This window comes from Desmodus rotundus, chromosome 7 (genome assembly GCF_022682495.2).
Source record: "Desmodus rotundus isolate HL8 chromosome 7, HLdesRot8A.1, whole genome shotgun sequence".
In the NCBI taxonomy this organism is placed as follows: domain Eukaryota; kingdom Metazoa; phylum Chordata; class Mammalia; order Chiroptera; family Phyllostomidae; genus Desmodus; species Desmodus rotundus.
The window spans coordinates 116,122,873-116,146,531 of NC_071393.1; the positions used below are offsets into that span (position 1 = coordinate 116,122,873).

The 23,659-nt window shown below is 48.4% G+C and overlaps 1 protein-coding gene and 1 long non-coding RNA gene across 4 annotated transcripts in view; one reads left to right on the plus strand and one right to left on the minus strand.

The window, feature by feature from the left end:
• Positions 1 to 272: 272 nt before the first annotated feature.
• Positions 273 to 11,492, plus strand: LOC123480525 (uncharacterized). The gene is made up of 4 exons (XR_006656566.3): positions 273 to 609; positions 2,439 to 2,536; positions 2,637 to 2,830; positions 10,053 to 11,492. It is a non-coding gene; the product is annotated as an uncharacterized lncRNA (long non-coding RNA).
• Positions 11,493 to 12,742: 1,250 nt separating this feature from the next.
• The window catches only part of AREL1 (apoptosis resistant E3 ubiquitin protein ligase 1), a 37,638-nt gene continuing 26,721 nt past the window's right edge, over positions 12,743 to 23,659 (minus strand). For 2 of the 3 annotated variants that reach the window (XM_024567743.3, XM_045201375.3), the window contains exons 9-20: positions 23,312 to 23,389; positions 22,516 to 22,657; positions 22,257 to 22,378; positions 21,221 to 21,296; positions 20,617 to 20,726; positions 19,769 to 19,948; positions 19,467 to 19,592; positions 18,232 to 18,361; positions 18,086 to 18,144; positions 16,027 to 16,116; positions 15,419 to 15,594; positions 12,743 to 15,323 (exon numbers count right to left, since the gene is read on the minus strand). In XM_024567743.3, coding sequence (XP_024423511.1) covers positions 15,221 to 15,323; positions 15,419 to 15,594; positions 16,027 to 16,116; positions 18,086 to 18,144; positions 18,232 to 18,361; positions 19,467 to 19,592; positions 19,769 to 19,948; positions 20,617 to 20,726; positions 21,221 to 21,296; positions 22,257 to 22,378; positions 22,516 to 22,657; positions 23,312 to 23,389 — 1,392 coding nt within the window. In that variant the 3' untranslated portion in view covers positions 12,743 to 15,220. The remainder of the gene's footprint in view (positions 15,324 to 15,418; positions 15,595 to 16,026; positions 16,117 to 18,085; positions 18,145 to 18,231; positions 18,362 to 19,466; positions 19,593 to 19,768; positions 19,949 to 20,616; positions 20,727 to 21,220; positions 21,297 to 22,256; positions 22,379 to 22,515; positions 22,658 to 23,311; positions 23,390 to 23,659) is intronic. The other variant, XM_045201376.3, reaches the window with a different exon arrangement.

Here is a 23,659-nt window from a genome sequence, read left to right on the forward strand (position 1 = left end):
GGATACGTCTGTTCTCCCGGCCTCTCCTCCGTCTCTCTCTGCCTCTGTCTCTGTCTCCCAGTCTCTCTCCGTTTTAGTCACTCCATCTCTTTGTCTTTATGGCAAGGCCTGTCTTACTCTGTCTCTGCTCTCAGACAGTCTCTGACTCCATGTTTGTCCTGGGTCTCCAGCTCGCACTCCCTCCCTCTTCTGGGCTGCTTCCCAAGGCCAGTGCCCTACCCTCCATGCTTGGATAAGTCTGCCAATCAGCTTGAGCTCCTGGGGTGAGGAACAGGAAGAACAGGCCGAGGGCAGACAGCAGCCCCGGTTCCATGAAGGAAGGCAAGTTTAAGCCAGAGAGGCCCGGCCAGACCAAGGCCAAGAATTTCTCACTTCCCCACAGGGCTGGATATTTAGTCTGAGTTGGGGAGGCAGGTGGCACCCAGCCTGGAGCTCCGGAGCCTGCACAAGCAGCTCTGCCCGAAGCCCCTCCCCAGCTTGATGTCCCTTTCAGAGTGACATCTCTCTCTCTCTCTGAGTCCCAGCCTGGACCGTGCCCACTCCGGCACCAGGAAGAGGCAGCACAGGTGGGCACCACAGTTGCTGCGTCTCCTGAGGACACAAGCCCAGGTGAGGGGCAGGCAGGACAGGATGGCGTGTGCTTCGTATCCCCCCACTGCTCTCCCAAGAACTGGGAGCAGCCCGTCCCCTTTCAACCCCTGCCGGGCCTCGGGCAGTCTCCAAAGTCTAAAGTGCTTTTCCTCTGGCTTGTGTACAGTTTAAATACTTTACCCAATTGATATGGACTCCACATCCAGTTGTCTTATCTTCCTTCATGGGTCTGTCCACAGCCCTCTGAGCTCTCAGGCTGAACCTTGGGGCAATTTGTGGCACATTCCAGAGGCCACTAGGGATGTCACACATAACTTTAATTTCATATACAGGCTGTGAATGCTACGACTTTGTGGGGGGAACTCGAGGGATGCACTAAAACACATCCCAAAATAAGCTGGTGTCATTCCCAAGAGACTGGAATCGTTTAGAAGGCAATTTCACAAAAGCTTCTGCGGATGTGACTGAGGATGCTGTCAGAACACGGCTGGGCCCATCTCCCTGGCAGTCTCCACGTGCGCTCAGGGCTGCCTTGTCCTCCCAGCATGCATTTGTTCTCGGATCCAGGGGCACCCTCTGGTCCCTGGCACTGGGCTAGCATGGAGGGGGCATCACTGCAGTGCCACAGCATGAGGCGTCGTCCCCGGAGACAAGGCATTTAGTGTGGTGGCTGAGCCCTGGGGTCTGGAATCCTTCAGGCATTGAGCACCTACTGTGTGCCGACATTGTGCTAAGTAAGCAGTGGGCATGAATGGTGAGCAAAGATAGGGTGAGTTGGCTCATGAAGGAAGCAGAGAAGGCGGTGAAACCTGGGGTAATAGTCAGGGAGGACCTGGGAGAGCACGTTGCACCTGGAGCAGATCATAGCGGCTGTCTTTGAACTTCAGTTGCTTCCCATGAACTAGCGGCAACAAGTGCTGCTCTGAGGGTTCAATGAGATAATCGTGTGACCAGTAGTGACAACAACCCATGGTAAGGTTATGCAGCTAAGCAGTTAGCTGCAGCACACGTGGGGGCAGGGCATGGGTGTAGCAGGCGCTGTCAGTGCTCTGCCCACGTCTTCGGGTTCCTACATCATTTCAGAACACCCCTGCCAGCACCTGTCCCCAGCTCTGGGAACCTGCTTTGGCCTCCTGCATGGAGGTTAGGGAGGTATGTGGGAAGTTACTACCTTCAGCCCCCACAAACAGCCCTAACCAACAGCTCTGTGTGGGGGGTATAAACACCTCCCTGTCCCAACACCACCTCCCCCTCCCTGACCCTTCCTGGACACTGAGCTGCTTCTCCGCCCACTCCCCCCAACCTCTTGATTGACATTGCATCCTTGCTTGGTCTCTTCTTCCAAGTCCCCTCCCCCACTCCTGGGAAGATGCCCGAGAAATCATGTTCCCATAATCTTTGTTGCAGGTCCTATTTCTGGGGAACACAACTTAAGACACTGGAAAATGCCGAGTAAACATTAGGAAGCGTCTCCTAAGCTGTGTGCCCCAGTCTTCCTGCTTCTGATCAAGGCAGGTCCTCCCAAGTTCCTAAGGCATCAGTCACAGTAGCCTTCTATCTCTGAGGAAATCTGTGCTCCCTGTATTTGAACATGGCAATGGCCATTGCCATGGGAAGCTGGCAGGATGGCCCCTGGCTTGTGGCTCGCAGCCCTTGATTCAGGAAACCAAGCTGCTGGGTTCAGCACTCTTGCTGTCCTCCCTCCAGGGACCGGCACAAAGTGCCAAAAGACGGCATCAAATACATATTTAGTTATTATTGCCATCTTTCTCTATTCTTGAGAACCCCAAATGGTTATCCTGAAATTAAGTCTTTATTGTCCCTTTTCTCGCACCCCATCCGAGGAGAAATGGCAGCCCCACATCGGCCAGACACACAGAGCAGCCGGCAGGGACGCCTCCTGATGCTGGTCTGGATTATTTCTCTGGACTTCGTGATATTTATGGTATTTGCTAGCTTTTTAAGATTTTGTGACTTGTGGGCGGTTTTCTAATTTCAAATAAATATTCTCCTTCAGAGCTAATTTTGTGTTCTTTTTCTTAAAGCACTCTTCCCCAAATTTTAAAAGCTTCAGACAACGGAAAACCTCAATGTGCTTTGACTGTCTGATGAACGGAAGAATTTTTCACAGACTGGCCTCTGGCTCTGCGTGTCTCAGCCCTAGTTTCTCTTCTCCTGCCCACGTACTTCTACTGCCAGCTGTGATAAGGCTCTGGCCCTGTACCTATCGCTGCATCAGGTGAGCGAGCACCCACCCCGTGCAGTGGTAATATTCCACAAAGCCATCTGTAACCGGAGCAGCCAGCAATAACTATGTACTGTACACAACATCAGTGTGTTACACACGGGGGTGGGCAAAGTTGTGAGTATGTGAAACACAGAGTTTATTCTTATGTTAGTACTTATTCTTATGTCATATATTTTTCATACGGACCCCTGTAAATTTACTTTTGCCCATCCCTGTATAATCCAACTTCATATTTTCCTAACATAACCAAATGAGTAAAATATATGACAGTAAACCCAAATGAATGTATCCCCAGCTCCAATTCCCTTAGTCATCCCAAATGCCATAGCCCCCTCCCCCCACCCGAAATGAAGGAAGGTGTAACAGAAGAAAAATTGGGGTGGAGACGGGGGGTTAAATCTACTACAATAAAAAAAAAAATCTTACTTTAGCCAACATTATAAAATACATGGCCTTGAGAAAGTATATGACCTTGGAAGGGACACATGCAAGTAAAAGGCCCTAAGGCTCAGCCTCCTTAGCATCTCAGAATGTCTGCCCCTGGTGGCCGAAGGTGTTGGAAAGCTCAGACACAATATCCTCAGGTCTGCGGGATTCAGCCACACCTCACACGTGTGTGAGGGCGGAGACTGGCTCACTGCTGTTCTGGGCTCTTCCTTTGTTTGGTGTCCCTCAATCCAGAATCCACCAGGCAAGGGGTAGCAAACGAGGCCTGTGGCCGCAGCTCAATGAATTTGGCCCCTGAGCTTGGACTTCCTAGCCGGAGACATCAATGCTCCTAAACGCAGTTGCTCCTCTTCTTGTGCATTTTCTTCACTCAATTTATCCTCTTAATTTTCAAACCAAAGTTTCTTCTGAAAAAATTCCAGGCTTGTCTCTTCTGAACAGAAAAGGGCAAAGGGATTTAGCTACACCTCAGGCCAGGCCAGCTGTAGGGATCGGATTCCGCCAAGGGGCAGGCCTGGTGGGGGCCGTCACTGGTGCCAGAGCTGCAAGCGAGCCAGTGGAAGGGGGAGAGGCAACGCCAGCATCTGTAGGAGGTTCTGTGATCTATACAACATCTCTCACATCCATTATCTCACTTGAGCTTCACACTCCCTCTGTGGGGCACAAGGCGTAGTGTTAGATTCCGTCTTTTCTGGGTAAGAGAGACACCAAGCAATTTACCCAGGAGTTTTCAACTAAGAAGTGGCAAGGTCAGGGTTTGAACCCAGATCTTCCAAATTCAAATCCACAGCAAAACCAAAGACAGCTGCATATGGGTTTATCATTATTACCAATAATGGTAATACCTACCCATCTTTTAGCCTTAATATGTGTCAGACTGCACTCGCGCTTTTCACGAATTCTCTTATGTAATCTTCATGTCCTCGGGCACGAGCCAGGTTTGGAGGACAGGGAGGTTGGGCAGACTGGGGCAGCCCGCGTCCTCGTGGAGTGCGCAGTGTGAGCAGGGGGCTCGAAGGCAGGACGAGTGAGCTCTTCAACCACACAGCCTTAGGTGCTGTCAGGGAGGCCCCCTGGGACCACTCAGCAGCACACTCTTCTCTCTCAGTGGAAAGAGGCGACTCCCACCTAAAGCCGGCTCTGACACAGCACCAGCAGCTGGGAGAGACCCCCAGCCTGTCACGACCCACATGGCCGCTTCTCTGTAAGACAGAGGCCTGCCAGGGTGAGCTGGTGTGTCACTGAGACTCCAAACTTTCCAGTTAAGTGATGGGCTTGGCTCCCAACGCTCAGCTTTGAAGTTTAATGGGGCTCCAGGCAGCCCCAGCCCCGGCCAGCTCTGCCCTTTTGCTCCTCTTCCATTCCCCACCAGGGGCCTGGAGTCTGGGCCAGTCTCTAAGTTGCCTCTCCTCACCCCCGCCCTGCTGAGTTGGGTTAGGAGGTGGAGGGACACCTCCTGCCCTGGAGGGTGCGGTAGAGAGCACAGGCTGTGCCCTAGGAAGCCACAGGAGGCCCAGAATGGTGGGACTGAGGGAGCAGTGCCTGCCAGACTGGCTTCCTCTGGTCCCAGAAGTCAGAGGCCCACCCAGTCCTTCTCGGGTTCGGAGGATGAATAGAACACTAACAACTCTCCTACCAATGTGCTCTGGATTTGGCTGTCCTGCGCCCAGCCTCCCCCACCTTTCAGTTTGTGTGACGTAAGTGTTGGCCAACATGACACCTAGACCCCTCACTAGACGGGTAACCTTGGACAAGTCACTTCTCTGTGCCTCCGTTCCCATCTGTAAAATGGGAACAGTAATTGTCTTTACCTTGTAGAGTGATTGAACAGTAGATGAGTGCGCCAGGCAGGGAGTGGGACCGGGCGTGGCACGGAGGGGACGCTGGCGATTATTATTATTGCAAGAGTTCCGAGATGACTCTTTCTGTCACTTAAAATGGACTGAGATTTCAGGGCAAGTGCTAGAGAAACTTTAAAATTCCTCATGATGAGACTTTTTAAAAAAACTTTACGATTTGAGGGAGGGGGGCAGATATCAATTTGTTGTCCCACTTATTCACGCATTCACCGGCCGATTCTTGTGTGTGTCCTGAGCGGGGGATGAACCCACAACCTTGTTGTATCAGGAGGCCGCTCTAACTGACCGGGCCAGCCAACTAGGGCCTGGTGAGCCATTAGAGGCTGTGACCTGGCTTGTTTCTTCCCTCCTGCCACTGCCAGTCCCTGCCAGTCCCGGCTGCTTTCCCCACTCCGGTTCACGGTCTGCTTCAGCTTAGATACAGCTGCTAGCTGGAGAGAAGGTGTTTAATACCTCATTAGCACCTCCCGACTGCGTGTTGCGGGCACTAATCACTTCAGTTTTCTCTCTCTGGAGTGACTCTGAGCTGCCTTTGAAAAGCAGACCACGTGATGGCTGGGAGACTTCCCCAGCTGGTCCCAATTCTCTCCCTAGGTTGCTCCCTTTACCCAGAAAGTGAAACAGCTTACTGGTTAGATCTTGGTGATACATATACATATGCACATTTAACAACATAGGGCAGACCCTTAATCCTTCTGCCCCACGTGAAATAAAATCTGTAGGCAGCTTTTCCCAGAGCCTTCCTCCTCCCTTTCTCCTTCCCACACCTGCAGACCTGCCCCCTCGCCCTTGCCACCCACGGTTTGGTACGGGAACCAGGGAGAAGGCAAGGACCCAAATCTGAAGCAGATGTTTGGGACATGAGTGAGTTTGGGGTGGAGACAATAGGAAGGATGTGGACCCTGCTAGAACTGCTTGTTGCTCTGACCTACTGCCAAGGCTGAGAAAAATAGAGTGACTGTTCCTGGTTAAATACCCAGCTTTTACTCATGCCAAACTTCGCTGGGCCTCCATCCTCAGAGTCTCTGGCTCTGTTTCCGAAGTTCTCCATATCCTCGTGCCAACCACTATCTTGGCCCCCTTTTCTCACCACGCCAAGCCCCTAAGCCCAGCCTGACCCCTAAAAGTCAGGGCTAGAATTTTGCTTTGCTTATCCTCTCATAGTTAATCCACAATGACATTTTTGGAGCCCGAAATCAAGATACGGGCTGACCAAAAGAGTTTTGTGCTGCTTCCGAGTGTGAGAGCCTGTAAGACACAGCTTGGATGCCAAAACAACAGAATTTTCAAGGTGTAGGGGAATCATAAGTCGGAACTGTTGAAACCAGAACCACTGGGGAACAGGCAGATGCGAGGCTGCTGTGCCCACGCCCACATCCGGACATTTCCAGAGCTTCCCACACACGCCTGCCAGGACCCAACATGTCTGTCACCCTGACTGGGAGAGCAAGGGTCAGCTCTACAGGAAAACACCCAACTTTAATCCTGTCGCTTTGGCTTTGTGAGGAGACCCACAGTGGTATCCTCACCAACAATGTGTCAGGAGAAATCCCTCTGGGAAAGGGAGCCTGGAGGTTTCCTGAAGGCAGTGGCCAGATGCAAGGCCCCTGCACCTGCAGTCCAGCTCAGAAGCCTGGGGAATCCATGCTGAGATCTGCCCACACCCCGGAGAGGGACACGCACCGCTGTAGCACGCTGCAGAGAGATGACCAAGGACTCCGATTTCCTGGGTTGATTAACATCCGGGGAAACTGGAGTGAAGCTCAGTGTGTCCTTCCACCATGGTCACTGCCAACTGACTTCACAGGCGTTCATGAATCGGGGTTGCCTCTTCATGCCTCGGGTTCACTGGAAATGGCATTACTTTGTTTTCCCTCTGCCACCCCCTGGTCATGTGACCATAGTGCAAACCCTTCTGATTGTTCTCAGTGCTAGAGATACTTCCCTCTCCCCTTCCACTCAAGATTTTAATTTCATTCACCGAGCTGCAGGCCGCTGGCCAGTCCCCACTGCCAAAGTCAACACCTCTGGGCTGCTTTGTCTGGGAGAGTAGGTAAAAGGGAGACTGGGTCCTAAGACCATGGGGTTTCCTTTCCCAGGACCTGCTCCGGTGATGGCATATTTATGGCACAACGAGGGGCTTGCTCCTTGGGTCTCTTGGTTTGGAATTCATCTTTGCAAGAGTTCTTGCTTCTCTGAAAATCAATAGGGAGAGCAATTTCCTTCCCTTTGTGCATGTGTAAGGAGCTAGACAAATTTCACTTGCAGCTGTTATTCTATATGATGGAAAGTCTCCAAATGCATAAACAGAAATGTGCCCCCTGCCCTGCTCCAATTAAACAAAGAGAAGCTAGGGGGGTGGATGGTGATGGGTTTGGGTGCTCATCTTAGGGGAAGAAAACTCTAAGGAAAGTAGATTGTTTATATGTCTGTCTCCCTCAACAAGACTGTGAGCTGCTCAGAGGCAGGGATCATATTCTATCTTGTGTGTCTCTAGCTCCTTGCACAGTGCCTGATACACAGGAAATGTTTGCTGACATGCACAGATGCAGAGAACTGCAGGGAAAAGGGAGCCACCAACCCAGTGATGGGACAGAAACATCACATTTCCTATTCTATTCTTTTCCTTTCCTTTCCTTCCCTTCCCTTTCCTTTCCTTTCCTTCCCTTCCCTTCCCTTCCCTTCCCTTCCCTTCCCTTCCCTTTCCTTTTTCTTTCTTCCTTCCTTCCTTTCTTTCTCTCTTTCTTTCTCTCTCTTTCTTTCTTTCTTTTTCTTTCTTTCTTTCTTTCTTTCTTTCTTTCTTTCTTTCTTTCTTTCTTTCTTTCTTTCTTTCTTTCTTTCTCTTTCTTTCTTTCTTTCCTTCCTTCCTTCCTTCCTTCTTTCTTTTCCTTTCTTTCTCTCACTTTCTTTCAGTGGAGGGGTTGGGGGAGGTACATTTAAGAAATGAAATGGCAACTTGTAGTAGGATTAGACCTCCTAGCACAAAACGATGACACACACATAATTTCCTCTTACACAATAACACAACATTCTGTTTTTGACAAACATAAAAGCCATCGAAGGCTCTCCAGCTGGCTTGCAAGCACTCTGATATCCCTGACTCTGCTAACGGGCAAGCAGAGGAATGTCTTGGCAACTCCTTTGAGTGGGAGTTCTGAGGAGAGAGAGAACATTGTTGGTCTGGAGGAAGAGGACAGGGAGATTGAGAGAGATTCCTTCCTGTGCAGATCCATAATGCAGGTGAAGTGGGGGTTGTAGACATAGTGACCTCATCCTAGAGGGGTAGAGGACCCCGCACCCTGCGATGCTATGCTTATAGTTCCAACAGAACCACAGGCTTGTGTGAGGTGTGTGTGCGTCTCCCGCTAACTATGGCAATCTGGAAAATGTTTGCGTCCTCAGTGAGATGTCCACCAGGACTCTGGCCTTTGCCAAACGGTGCTATGTTTCATATAAGGAGAGTTGGGACACGAAGCAATTATTCAAATGATCCCTTTTCTGCAGACTTAGTTACCAGAGATAAACATCAGGGTATTGTGTAGTGTGTCTGACCTCACTCTCATTATTTCCTTTGCATGCAATCTATGGATTTTCCACCAAAGTGGGATATTGGACTTGCAAGGGTTCCCCCCACTCAATTATATCCTCGGGGTGTCTCGTACCCTTTATGCAGGATCCATTTAAACTTGGAAGTCTCTTCGCTCAAGTCATTAGTTGCTTTTCTGTGGAGCTTTCTGCATGCAGAAGATTTTAAGGCCACTACTAATTGCTGCATCTCTGAAAGTAGGGCCCTCTCCTCATAAACTCCTAATCCTCAAGTGGCTGACAAGTAAACTAAGGTATAAAGTGTCCACCTGTCACACAGTGTCACCAAGGGAACGTGAGGCAGTCAGTGAGCTGTGGTGGCCCAGTGCCTGGGCTGTTTTTAGTCTAAACTAATCTGCCTGAGACAAACCAGCAGTGCAGAGAGTTGGGGCTTTGACATGAAACAGACCCATGTTCAAATACAGCTCTGCCACTTACTAGGTAAGGAAACTTGGCAGTTACTTATCCTCTCTGAGCCGCAACTGTCTTGTATAGAATGTAAAAAACAAAACCTACCTTGCAGGGCATTGTCAATGTGAGACAATATATATTAACCCCCCTAGCATAAAGAAAGGTTCACACACCAGCGACTATTATCATGATTCAGTAATCAGGTAAGTTAAGCCAAGGATATTGGGCTGCCTATTACTGGGTTGCTTACCACGTGACACAGGTTTGACATGCAGTCCCCTCAAATACCTCCTCTGGCCTTTGGAGGGTCATGTGAAGGAGGGAGAGGAGGTCTCCTCTGATCTGGGGAATTCTTCACCGATGTTTGGGCTAGGGGTCTGGAGTACCCATTCTCTCTGGCTGCAAGGTGGGGAAAGAGCCACCACCCCATACCAGTCACCCACTCCAGCACACTCTGCTGCTCCCAGACCACGTAGACTCCCGCTATGGGCATTACCGGGGCTGTAAGCCATAGTCACTATGGTTATCTCACATACTATATATAGAAAACGTTTTTCCAAGAGCTCCAAGTTATCAGCTAATTTTCTTATTTAGTTAATAACATCATTTTGCAGGTCAGGAAACTGATGTTGAAAGAAGATTGTCTTGCCCAAGGTTGAACCATGGGAGTTAAAAATAAAATACGAATGTTCCTCAATCATGGCTCTCTGTCCTTTGAGGGTCCCATTGCTCAATGCAAAGTGTCCAAAAATATCTTCTTTGAGAAAAGGCCAAATGATAGGAGATGCCTGTGCTGCATGGGAGGCTAAGGGCCCTGGAGTCGGGAATCTGGAATACAGTAGATTCCTGTCATCAGGATGGGCCACCTGGTTGGACACAATGAGTTTTGTAAATGAAGTCTCCTTACCTAGGTCCTTGAAGAGTCCAACGCTGACTTTGTGCCAGAGCCGCCCCTAAGAGATGAAGCTCTAAGACCTTGCTCACGCCGAAGTTGCCTGCTTTGCCAGCAGAACCTGGCCTGAGGCATTCAGAGCCATCAGACTACAAAGGCCATGCTGGCCCGCTACCCGGGTATCCAAGGAAGCAGCAGCCACATCTGCAGACTTGGTCCTGGGTAAGCTATCCACCACCTGCCTGAAGGTGACCAGATGCCACGGTTCTGTGCTGGCGTGTCTAACCCTGCTCCTGGAGATGCCAACATTGTTCCCTCCTTGTGTTTAAGCTGCTGCTGCTGCTGCTGCTGGCTGCTATTAAGCCAGTGCTCTATTGACAACAGGGGCAACTTTGTTAAAGCCACCTGTGATGCTGTATCAGAAACCTGTAGCCATCACTCCTCTGACTTGTAGAAATAAACTGTGTCCTGCACCTCTCCTTACCAGGAATTCACTGACCAGCTTGTAGAGACCACACCTCAGTTCAGTGCAGAGAACCAGGTCCCTGCTGTGGCTGCTGCCACAAAGTGTTCTCTGAGCAAAACAGAAGTGAATTGAATGGAGGGGGGGTATCCACGGGGGGCTGTATTTATAGGAAGGCATATTCCAACTCTAGGCAGCCCCACTCCATCAAATATAGACCATGACCATTACAATACCCCCTTAAATCCATTCTCTTTATTCTAAAAAGAAAGACTAAGCTCTCCCCTAGCGTTGGGCTGGCTTCCTGTTGATGGTATAGATTCAGCACTCTGAGTCAGAAATTCTAGCCCATTCCACAGTTTCTGAGACAATTTAGTGCTGAGTCATATTTAATACTATACTTACATGATACTCAAGAGCCTGCCACTGACCACCAGAGAATCATGATGTTAGACCAGCCCACGAAACCTGGTCAGGGTCCTGCAGAGAAGCATCCAGTCTAGAATACCTGAGGGAAAATCCTGGCAGAGAGACCTTGTCGACACTGAATATGATTCATCAGACTCAGCATCAGGAATCTGAACGAGCCTCATGGGGTAAAAACAGGGGCAGAAGACTTCTGAAACTAATTGCGACTTTTAAGTCTTCCAGAACGAATTCTCCTACTACAGAGAATTTGACTTTGCCTGGCATCTCAGGAGGCCACAGGCTGTTTGCAAAGGGAATTGGTAAAGCCGTTATCATAGAATAACTATTACTTGTATTCTTTGGTAATTGTTTCTGCTAGGATGGGATGAGACCCCCTCTGCAGGGCTGCGATGTTGTACTTCTTCCCCCGGATGATGGTCACATGTGCACGTCCTTTATAATTACTTATTAAATTTACACGTGCTTGTATATTTTTTGTATAGACATTTCATCTCAAATAGGGTTTTCATTTTTTTTCAGGTTTATTTATTCCTTATTCTCACTCGAGAGAGAGGTGGGGGGAGGGAGGGAGAAACATCAATCCGCTGTCTCCTACACACATCCAGATTGGGGATTGAACCTGCAACCCAGGCGTGGACCTACCTGATTGGCAATAGAATCTGCGACCTTTTGGTTTACGGGATGATGCTCCAACCGACTGAGCCACACCAGCCAGGACAAGTTTTTCATTAATGAATAAAAGTATTACAAGATGCCTGGAGCTGGTTTATTATTCTTCAGGATCCAAGTGAAGCCAAAGTAGAGGTAAGGAGCTCTCTGGTCCAACCTCTAGCGTGGTTCCAAGTATGGCTGAGAGCTCTATCTGCAGTGGCGCAGAGGTAACAGCTCATGAGAAGGTGAAGCTAGCATTTATTGTTGTGATTCAAGAATGATCTTACCAGCCTCCCGAGTCTTAAGAATGACTCACGACGGGCTGAAATCACTCAGAGAGCGTTCACAGTGACCCATTCAAAGACACGAGAGCAGGAAGTATAAAAGATGGAGGATGGTTAACCTAAACATGTAAACAGGTGCAGAATTTTGTTTCATTTTTTGACATATTACTCAGGATCTTGGTGAAATGGGGTAGAGTGAATGCACTTTAAGAAAGTTTTCCAGCTAAGATTCTGATTCTTTGGGTCTGGAAGGTGGGGGCAAAAATCTGTATTTTTTAAAGATAATTCCAAATGGGATTTTGATTTTCCAGATTGGAAACCACCGGACAAGACACCACCATTACTTCCCTTAGAAAGCCAGGGTCCCTAACACTTTTCCTTCTAGACCCCAATCAGGCCTCGTTCTCTCTGCCAAGCTTATCCTTGGTGGGGAAAGAACTGGTAGTACCCACCAGCGCTGAGGAGCAGTGTTTTGTTTGCCACGCCCAGAGCACTTGTTGTGGGGGGGCATATAGTGGGAAATAAATGTGTAATTACATGCAAATCAGGATACATCAATATGTTTATAGTGGTTACCTCTGGATGGTAGGTGATGTATTTCCCTTGTATTTTTTTATTTCCAAATTTTCTACCCTGAGTTTCTTATGTAGTAAAACAATAAATTAATGTTTAAAAGACTGATGAGAACACACGTCCTTTCCTCTTGCCAAACGGCACAGTGCCCTGCCCAGTGCCCCTGCTTGGCACCGCGGACAGCGAGCGATCCGGGAAAGGTGAAAGGGGACAGCCCAGACAGGCCGGGGCTCCCGGTGAACATTCCACCGAGCTGACTGCTCCTGAGGGAATTCCTGGGAAAATGCAAAAAACATCTCTACTCCTTAGTCCTTTTAAACGTTTATTTACTGTACAAAACATTTACACTATCGCTGCAACTGTCTGGCCCTTTCGCCTGGCCTGATGAATTCGCAGCAGGGCTCGGGCTCTGCCGAAGTTCTAGAAACACGCCGATACTCTCCTTGGTGTCACTTGGTGTTCACCTGGTGTCTGGTTTCCTTGAAAGACACTGAAATGCCAGGAGGTTAGCTGACCCCCAAAGTACCTGGGCCACGAGGGCATAAATAAAAGAACTGACCAAAGTAAGAAATGTGAATAAAAAATTGCCCAAAAAGTGACAGACTCTATTCCTTCTCTCCGACATACTGTTCCTTCCCCCACACTGGCTAGTACCAAGGCAGGATTAGGGAGGGAAAAAAAAAAAAGGAAAAGGCTAAAAAGAGCAGATACACATTTGAACAGTTAGGAGAGTAAACTGGGAGAAGAGAAAACCACATTGGTACCAAAGGGCTTCTTAAACAGAGAGCCTGGGGCTAAGGACCACCACAGGGACGCCACTGCCCCCTCTGGGCGGCAGTGGTGCCCAGGTTGCTTTGAAAAGTGCTAGGACTAGAGCTTAAAATGACAGGTCTAGCCAAGGAAATCAAAACCAGCTCCAGCGTCAGTCTGTGGAGGGCTGCTGGAGGGAAGAATACGGAGTCCAGAAGAGTAACAACTGCCAAAGACAGCAGAAGGAGCCCACGCGCCCCCAGCTGGAGACGCCTCTCTGGGCCGGAGGGGCAGAGTCAAGTTTCCCAGGGCAATGATGAGCCTGCCTGTACAGAGCCCCTGGGAAAACACTGGGGCGAGCAGCAGCACCTTGTCCTGGTCCCTGAGGAGAGCAATCACCGTGTGGCATGGAGGACCCTGTGTAGAGGCCCTGATGTTGGATCCTGAACCCCCAAAATGAGGTCAGCACCCACACCAAGAAGGACAAATGACAACTGCAAGGGAGTAAGGTCAAGCAGGAATTGTAGCAGCTCAGGAAGGCCTGCTCCTCGCAGTCCCTGGGAACAGGAGGGCTCAGACATGCGTCCAGGAGGCCACAGCATTGCCGCCAGGCCTGCCTCCTCTCTGGACTCTGGACTTGCTGGTTTTGGCGATAAAGATGGCTTATAATATTCTCAGAGTTGAATGCCCCATTGAGAATGGTAGCTGGCAACAAGGCCTTCTTAAAAAAAGAAATTTGGGGAAGCTAATGAGATCTGGAGTCTTGAAAATGCTTTCATTCAAACCACGATGAAAAAGGAGGTTGTCATCGTCCAAGAAACAGCAGCGGGGTCTCTTCATCACCAGGTACAGTGAACCCAACATGCCTTCCTCCCTCCTTAGTTCCACTTGCTGGTAACCAATGGGTGAGGGAAGCAGCGGGAGGTCAGGGGTTTATTGCCCAACGTATCTCCTCGACCTGTGTTCCCAGGGTCCCGACCCCAAGGACCTGTGATAAGCACTGAAACAAGTGGTCCCTTTTCCCTTGCCTCAGGCTGCCAAGTGTTTGCAGAGAACACCAGCAGAGAGAGAAGCAGGGATCGTGGGATGCTATTCTTACGGTCCCAGCCCCTTGCTCCAAAATTTTCTTCAGTAGAAAGCTCTTAGCGGACTGCATGACTTGGAGGTAGGTGGCCAGGCCCAGCTACACTTCAGTGTAAAGAACTCAGGGACAAGCATCAGTAGTCTTCAAGGCAGCCGCATGCCTAGACAGGCCCCGAACCTTGAAGGAGAACCACATTCAGCAGTGGAGGCCACAGCCCAGCTATCTTTCACATGCTCAGGGCTGTTTTTCTCACGGACTCAAACTCAAGAAAAAGCTTAGACAGAACATTAATGATCATTTCCAGAAAAGCCTGCAGGAAAGCTCCTTTTCCAATCCGGACACCACAGGAGACGCCCTTTTGTGCTCTCAGTCCCCACGAGAGGTAATCCAGCGCCACCGCCTGTGCCTGCCGTTGTGCAGAGGGACAAAACCAAAGACTGCGCATGTGGGCCACTTCCCATCTGTGCTTCTCCCGGCTCCCGATGAGAAGAGGCATAACCCTGCCCTGAAGGACTCACAGACCTCAGGTCAAGTCATGAGGGCCACAGAGGGGACCTCAAAGGAGCATAGCAGAGGAGGTTGACAAGGCGAGGACACCAGCTTCCCAATGAGAGCTGAGCCCTTTTTCGTAATCTCCTTCAGCTAATGAGGCAGCTCCCACTACTGAGATCGAAGAACCGAGAGAAACCACAGCAGTGTGGTCCTCTTCTCGTGACTGAACAAGCAGCTCAGGTTACATACCACGCCAGAGTGGCCTGTTGGGGGGGGTGGGTAGGGAGGGAGGCAAGGGAAGGACAAGGTTTGTAGGTGACCAAATACTCCAGACACTGGGCAGCATGCAGCAGCTCCTGGCTGATGGTTATGTGTTGTGTTGGCATCAGCGGTTATGGTATGTGCTGCGTGCAACCCAGATGCTCCAGAAAGCAGGAGCCGAGAGGAATGCAGGACAATGGTCAGAGCATGCCAAAGCCCTCGCAGCCCTCGCTGATGGCCAGCTGCAGCATCCTGTGCACCTCTTCATACGAGTCATACGTAGGGAGGCACAGCTGGTTGAAACTAGAAGGGCAAAGGGAGAGGTGGTTAACTCAGAAACACTGGCGAAGGCTAGACACCCTTCCGTGCCAGCACGCACCGCGCACTCAGGCACCTACCAGGTGTGTGCAGTCGGTAGCGTGCTGTGGGTCGGCGCAGCAATAATCTGGAAGGAGGGACAGAGGGCGGCAAAGCCGCCAGGTGGTAGCTGAGAGGAGCCTGTCGTGAACTGCAGCAGCCGAGCCAACTCCTCCTGGGTCAAACTGGAAACCACGGTCCAAAACCACCTCATGACCTGGCAGGAAGAGCACAAGGCTGGCGTCACACCAGTATGCAGCCTGAGTGTGACCTGGGGGGTGGGGGTGAGGAAGCAACAGGATACCCCGAAGTGGGGGTGTGCCCCAGTTACCGCTCTGTGAGAACGCAGGTAGGAAAGGTGAGAACCGACAAACTCTTTAGGAGTTTGTTCTGTCGGAGTCAGGAGGGCAGCGGCCAATCGTTTGGTTCTATTTCTTTGACTTTCCCATGCACTGCTCCTGTGGCGGCCAGCATGGCAGCCAATGGGGGCCGGCGCCCCCTTTTGCCTTAAACGACCACCTGTCTTTCCCACACCCATCATCTCTTCCCAGTTGACATGTCTGCTCTCTGACTCCTTAACTTTTTCCTTCTGAAACTTTTTCTTTACAACACGACACAAATCCAGCTAAAAGCAATTCGGTTCACTTACCTTTTCTCTGAAATGCCATGAGCCACCAACGACCACTGCGTGAGCTTTGAAGTCAGTCACACTGATATCCCCAGTCCCACACATCAGCAGCTGGAGAAGACAGTCAGGCGTCAGTTACTGGGACAGTCAGAGGGACAAAGACCCAGCAGGAGGTCAATTACTGACGTTAATATGTAAAAATGTGGGATAAAGAAAACAAGGGGAAGAAGAGAAAAGGTGAGGTCACAATGCCAGAACACTGCATTAGGAAAATCAGTCATAACCACAGGCCAGGTGCCTCGCACAGCTGTAAAACCGTATGGGTGGACGCCTGTGGCCTTTGCCTCGACTTCCTGAATCAGAACCTCTGGGGGTGGGTTAGAACTTGTGTACTTGGAAAAAGTTCCCCAACTGTTTCTGATGCAGATACCTCATTAAGAACCACTGCTGTGGATTAGTTTGAATGGAAACAAAGGACAAAAAGGGCATTCGGTTGCCCTGGACAACAGAGTCTGCTCTGGACAGAGGCTAGAAATGCCTGGGAGACAAGCAGGCCCTTTCCCTTTGATGAAGACCCTCAGCCCCACTGATACGTTTGTCAGATGGCCTTTCCTTTCCCCAGGATCCATGCTTTTGTGAACCGAACTTTTACTACCTTCCTTCCCTTCAGCCCTGTCCCTGCTTAATCAGATAAATTAAAAAGCATGCCAAAAAATGAGAACATTAATGAAATCAGAGCTCTAAACATCTTGCTCGTGTGCTAACCCGATTCAGAATCCTGCGCGCTACTGAGCAGACTGTGAGCACTTATCCACTGGCTGCAAAGAAAGACACTTCCCAACCAGAGGTAAGAAAAGCTCAAATTAGGCCGCAGGAGCCTGGGGGCCTTCAAAAAGAACTTGTTAAGCTAATGAGTAACTAAGAGCAGTGTGTGGAACAAATGTAAGAGACTGATTGTGTCCTTCCTTCCTACTCTCTTTTTACAAATTGTTGTAAATGCTTTGCTTCATGATTAAAAATATGTATGTGTGCGTGTATAAACAATCAGTATACATATATACTGATTATTCAGCGTGTGTGTGTGTGTGTATATAAATAATCAATCAGTAGCTATTTCTCAGCCCCCAAAATAGCAGCACGAGGTTACTATGAGATACTTTAGGCTGAGAGATGAAGAGTTCATTTTGCTTAGATTTCATATCTAAAGATACAAAATGTGATCAAAATTGCACAAGACTTTGATTTTTGTTCTTGAAGACAGTTCATTTAATAAGAATAAAAATTGTATAATCCACCTGAAACTTTTTTGTTTTCTCATTTTTAAAGAACTTTCTCCCTACAGTTTGCAAAAACACACTCTTCATAAGGGCTATGGGAAGTTGAAACTAATAATTTGCATTATATGAATCATCTATGAGCAATAGGCCAAAAACCCCCCAAAACTGATTCTATTTTTTGCCCACACCTGATAGGAACTTCAATTTTGCTACTTATAGAATGGCATTTACCGTCTTCGAGCCCTTTTTTTTGGTTGTTACAGGATCTGAAATAAGACTATATTAACTGTAAGTGCTGGGGCCCCCAACTTTGAAACATGTCACATCTTTTGGTTTGTCTCCTTCACTAGAACACAGCTCGAGGGCAGGGACCTCGTCTTATTCATCCTTCTCCCCCCAGTGCTTCACATGAACGTGGCACGCGGAAGGCACTCAATAAATAGTCCCTGAACAAATAAATTCTATTATTCCCTTAAGTCATCTTTAAATGTCAAAACTGTGCATGATAGCAACATTCTTCAGTACTCACTCAACCAGTATCAATAATATTTGATAAGTAACTGAATACTAATTATTACTCTTCCAAAATAATTAGTTATTTGCTGGTTTCCAATGCTCACATTCTAACTTTGTAAAAGCTGAAGAACAGGTCAATACATGGGAACAGCGGTAAAAATGAACCCGATTCCCGCATAAAGGGCTTTCCCACCACATCTCAGAACAGAAGATTTGACAAGAAGCTAGTTCCGTGGGCATACTAAAACACTGAGTCAAGAACGGGGTTTGTGATTGGAAGCACTTACCTCAAGCTCATTTTCATCAAAAATAGCCAAAAGGTTCTCAGGGACCAACTCATTCAGGCCTGAAACAAAGTAGCCCAATTAAAACCATTCCCACACCGTGGACACAGGCAATTTCATCTCAAAGCTAAGAGGAGACAGAATCTCACCTTTTAGGAAGTGTTCCACCTCCTCTTTCACTTGACTGGCCAGCCGATACTGGGCCAGCAAATTTAAGTAGAAGATTTTATTCGCATTGGTGACTGGGGTTTGAGCTCCACCCGTCATGAGTTCTACAACCTAAAATAAGGGGCAGAAGACAGACAGGGAGAGGCTGTGGAGGAGAGCTCATGAGATGGCACGCGCCTGGCATGTCCCACAGACGCAGCGTTACTGAAGTCCACCACGGCCGCAAGCTTCTGCTGAGCAGCCAGCTTCTCAACACACTTGGTTTCATACAGTTATGAAGCTTCATCCTTCCTACCACTGTTGCTGCGTTCTACTACCCGCTATTTCTGAAGTGGCCGAGTGAGCCTTCTCTGACCTGGTCGAATAGCGCTGATACAGTAGGAAGATATTATAGTTCCTTATTAGCAATATTTTCATGTATGATCCAAAATTGAACCATTACTGACTTATTTTCTTACTCCCCTGAGCCAACCGAGAATAAATACAGCCAGATAAGCAGTGAAGAAATCTTTTTAGGTCTCAAATTCCAAGACGGCTTCCCTTACGTTCTGCCCTTCCTGTCCCGCAGGGCTCACAAAGGGTGTGTGATTATCAGTATGCGGGTGCCAATCAGTGGTCCCAGTTTTCCAGCCACTGCTATTTTGCTTTCAAGTTTACTGTGACTTTAGCTTCATAATTATCATTTGATATTGTTTAACTCTACAATGTAAAGAGAACTACATTTGCATCAGAAATACTTCTGGCCAACGGTTTTGAAATAAAAGGTTTAAAATTATACAGGTACAGTTAAGTAAAAGCCATCTATGTCACCCCCATCAAAGGTGAGGTAGGCACTGCTGTCCCCTTCCGATGTGCCTTATGCAGTGACTAAGTTCTTTTTCTACTGGAAAGTACTGCAGAACAGGTGGGACAGATGGGCTTACTCGTCTTTTGCTTCACTCAAACGAGCCAAGATCATAGGCATGGGATGCAATGCCCTGAAGCGATGCTACCCAATATGGCTGCTGCTAGCCACAGGGGGGTATTTACATTTAAGTTAGTGAAAATAAAATAAAACGAGAAATTCAGTCATTTGGTCACACTGGCTGCATTTTGGGTGTTCCAAAGACAGCAGAAACAGAGAATATCCCCATTACCACGCCAAGTTCCATTAGACAGCAGCACTGCTCTGGAGCGGGTGGGGTCATGGGGCCACAGGCTCTGTCCTCTTTCTCACCTTTTCCAATTGACCTGATCTGTTGTATTTCTCTTCTGCAAAGACCAGCTCCATCTCACTCATGTCATTGTTGAGGATGAAGCAAACTTTAGATTTGTAGAATTCTGGGTCATCTGTTTCAAAGTACTGAGGAGAAAAAAGATGCAGAATAGAACATGACTCCTCTTACCCAGAAATGAAATTTATAACTGCTAAGGAGAACCACTCGCCCCTTCAACCATAAGAATGATTGGCGCAGAGTGCTGAGACTCCGGAGTTAACGGCCAGGCGCCTTAGCAGAAAAGACACACCTTGGACATTACCTTGTAATGCATGCGCAGTCCTATGATTTGGGCCAAAAACGATCGAGTGAAGCGAGCACGGACCAACTGCTTGTAGGCCCCTCCTAGAGAGGACTCGTAGAGACACTTGCCCACGAGCCGCCCCGCAAACTCATACATCTTCAAGCGCAGATGAGCGGGGCGGTTGGGGTTGGGGTGCACCTGTCAAAGGAAGACGTTAAAAGACTCTGGGCCTTTTTCTTCCAGCCTTGTTCTGGGAAGACCCTCCCTCCCAACCCCATCCCAAGGAAGCAAGAATGTCAACACTAGATCAAAGAGCCCATCCAAACGGTGTTGGTCTTTCTGTAGCCACTGCTGCGTGACTGGAGGGTAAAGGGCAGAGTCAGACTTACATTAGGCTGAAAAACCTTACATTAGGTTTGTGGCCCCATCCGACTGAGTATCAAAGTTCATCAGTGGATGATGTGATGCTTTGTCCCTAAACCAGATCTTCTCTTGGCCAAAGTCTATTTGCTCCTGGCACCTCTGCCTAGTCAAAGGTCTAGTACTGAATCCAAGGGCTTCGGGTATGTTTTGAGAAAGTGGCTTAATTATTGTTATTATTATAATCAGTAGAATAGCCATTGCATTGTAATGCTTTTTGGTCAAACATTCATCTGTCTGCATTTTCTCTTATTTTAGAGATGAAATAATGAAGGCAAAGGGGAGGAAGGCGATCTCATTAGTTCAAATTGTAGGTACGGAAATTAAGAAGAGAGCATAAGCTGTCAGATTCCCAGGACAGGTTCACAACGTGAAAGCCCTGTTAGTCTGTCCCATTATAACATAATTTACACTGTCCACCCACCACGGGGAAGTCACAGACTCACTAATGCTTGGTTGGTGTCACTGAATCGGGTGAAGAGCTGACTGGTGGTATCAAACAGTGCCTTGCAGATTAGCTCAAACCATTCCCGGCGAGGCCCTCCCCAGTCCAGAGCTGAAAAGTATAATAAAAATAAAACGTCACTCTGGCCTACTACCTCTTACCATGTTTGCTCATTAATTCACTGTGTTATACTCTCCACACTCCCTCCATTCCACTACCTTAGTGTTCCCCCTTCCAACTCACCTAAAATGTGAACTTTTTCTAAAATCCCACCCCCTTCTATAGGATTAAAGGTCACTAAGCTAATATCCCCTAGTGTGGATACACAGGACGTAAGAGATCCAGGAAATGGACATTTCTCTTCGTTCTACAAAGGTTACAAGTTTGCCCTTCTGGTCCCTGTGTGTCTGTGCTCTGTGAGCCCCACCAAGTCATCTGGCCAGTAAGTACCACCCTTTTTATCTTGACTCATGATTTTTTTTCCTTGGAAAAAGCAGCTGGGGAGTGTTTAAGGGGGTTTTGTTCTTTTGTGCAGAGGGGGTAAGAAGGAGAACAGGAGTGAAGAGGAGAGTTTAAAAAGATGAATGTGACATTTCAAAGCTGACCTTCTTCATCCTGGAAAACCACTTCAAAGTTCTTGCTCCAATCCGAGATGGAAAAATTCCGAGTGGCTTTCAGAGACTAAAAGGCAGTGAAAGGAAGGAAAGCATCAGAACGCCGCCTGGCACCTCTTGGGTGTTAACGACAAAAACACACGAACAATGCTATCTATTGTCTACTAGTTCTTAGAGGCAATCTGTTACTCATAAACCAGCTTTGACAACCCCATCCTATATTTTAAATGCATGTTGCCCCAAAAGAAATTAAAAAACAATCTAATTCATCTTTACACCACTGTCTTGTTGAAAACTTGAAGCTGGTTTTTCTTTTTACAACCTTCATTTTATTAATAAGAAAACGCTTAAAGAACTAAAAATGGCTCAGATGAACAAGCTGTCAGCAAGAGAACCAAAGAGCCCTGGTTTTCACAGTTAAGCACAGTCTATCTGTTAGATGTCTTTATCCGAAGACGAGGTTCAGACAGGGAGCCGCACCGCGTGGAGAAGGAGGCTGGGAAAAGGGGTTCCCAGCCACACCGGCCAGAGCCAAACACCACAGACACATCTGGGACTGGGACCAAGCCTTCTCACTCCTGGGGAATGTAAGCACCGTGCCAGGGTCTGTGCAGTGGAGACAGACATGCATCAGGTGTTCCTCTTCCGTCAGACCAGACCACAAAAATCGCTGCCTTTCAACCCAGCAAGAGCTCTCCCATCCAGGGGGTCAGTAACCAGAACTTTCTTCTGTGACAACTACCTACACCTGCCCTACATAGGAGTCCATGAGTTTATTCCGGAACTAGTTCAGTACGGATTCTAAAGCCAACGTGTCAACCAGCCTCTCCTCAATACCATACCTCCAATAAATCGGCCCCAAACTTAATGTAATCAAACAGAAGAATAGTCATTAATAGATACGTTTAAAGAGGAGAGAAATTCAGGGTTCAAGGAAAAGATAACCTGCAGAATATAACCAAATACCAAAAGAGGTTTCTAGTTGGGAAACTTTGATAACTATTAACAGAGATGAAACTTCACTCACCGATTCCAACAAGGCATGTCTGCTGACCTTCAGGGTCACTTTGGAATGAGGTCTTTTCATATGTACCTGCCGCAGCTCCCGCTGGAAAAAGTTCACCTTGTCCTGAAAGGTCTCAGAGCCCCCTGCGGAGCAGCGAGATTCATCGTGACTACAGCCGCATTACGAGACTAGATGTCTGCACAAGCCGCTTCCGTGCCCCCAGGCGCCCACGGCAGCCGGGGTCACTGCCTTCCCTATCTGAACCCCTGCCCCACCTTACCTATGTTCTTGTGGAGGGAGCGGATGAAAGTGGCTGCTAGGATGTTCCTCTCCTTACAGCTGAGCTCCACGGGAGGCTGAATGCCGTCATCCACCACCAGAGTGAGGAGCTTGTGGACAGGGTCAGGGCCAAGGTATGAAAACTGGCAAACGGAGGTAAAAAGAGTTCATCGACAAAACCCTCAAACCCAGCAAAAAGCACCCACATCCCCACCCTTCTGCACCAACCACCAAAAAGCCTGTTTTCTCCAAATGAGTGACTGCCAGGGGCACCTCTCCCCGTTTTTCTCCTCGGTGCTCTACAAGGCAAACTGTTTTAAATGGTCTGAGTCACAGAGACTGCCTTCAGTAAGGATCACAGGCAACACCAGAGACCTTCCACCAAAGCATACGAAAAGGACGAAAGCGGCAAGCACATGTAAGAGAGCAAAGGATTGCCTAAAGCGATTGGGCAAACTGCATGGAGGGAAGTGATTTGCCTTTAGATTCCAAAAGCTAAGAAAAGTTAAAAAAAATTTTTTTTAAATAAGAGAATACTGATTCTAAAAGAGCTTCAGCACACTGGCACACCAAGCGGGGAGCAAAATTACCAACACCCTCTCCATTAACTTAGTCTTACGGGAAAAGGTAACTGTTGGAATACTCGGATTTGCTTCTGAATTCCTGACTCCGTAAGCACATGTCTTTCTACGATATCTATATTCTTCACGCCATTTCATGAGGGGATAACACGAAAAGGCTGACATATTCCAGAGGTGAAGCCTGTTCAGCATGCAGCAGACTATGATCCCACTTACCTTGGTCCCTGGGCACACTCGGAAGGTGTAAAGGCGCCAGGGAATGATCTTCAGGTAGAATTCCTTCACCGAGAACTGCTGGAGGGCCGACATGCAGGAGATGAAGTGAGTGATAAACAGAAAGGCCCTGTGTGGGTATCAGAGCTCAAATAGCCGAGTCCCTACCTACGCTTCTCGTGATAACCTTTTCCTCTGTGGACACAGAGATGATTTAGGGCAGTACTGAAACTGAATAAACAGCATCGCCCTATTGAAATAGGCAAATTAAAAATGAGACTCTGACAGTGTAGTTTCACACAGCGGCACTTCACAGTCTTAACACTCGGCTCTTACTACCATTTGTAAATA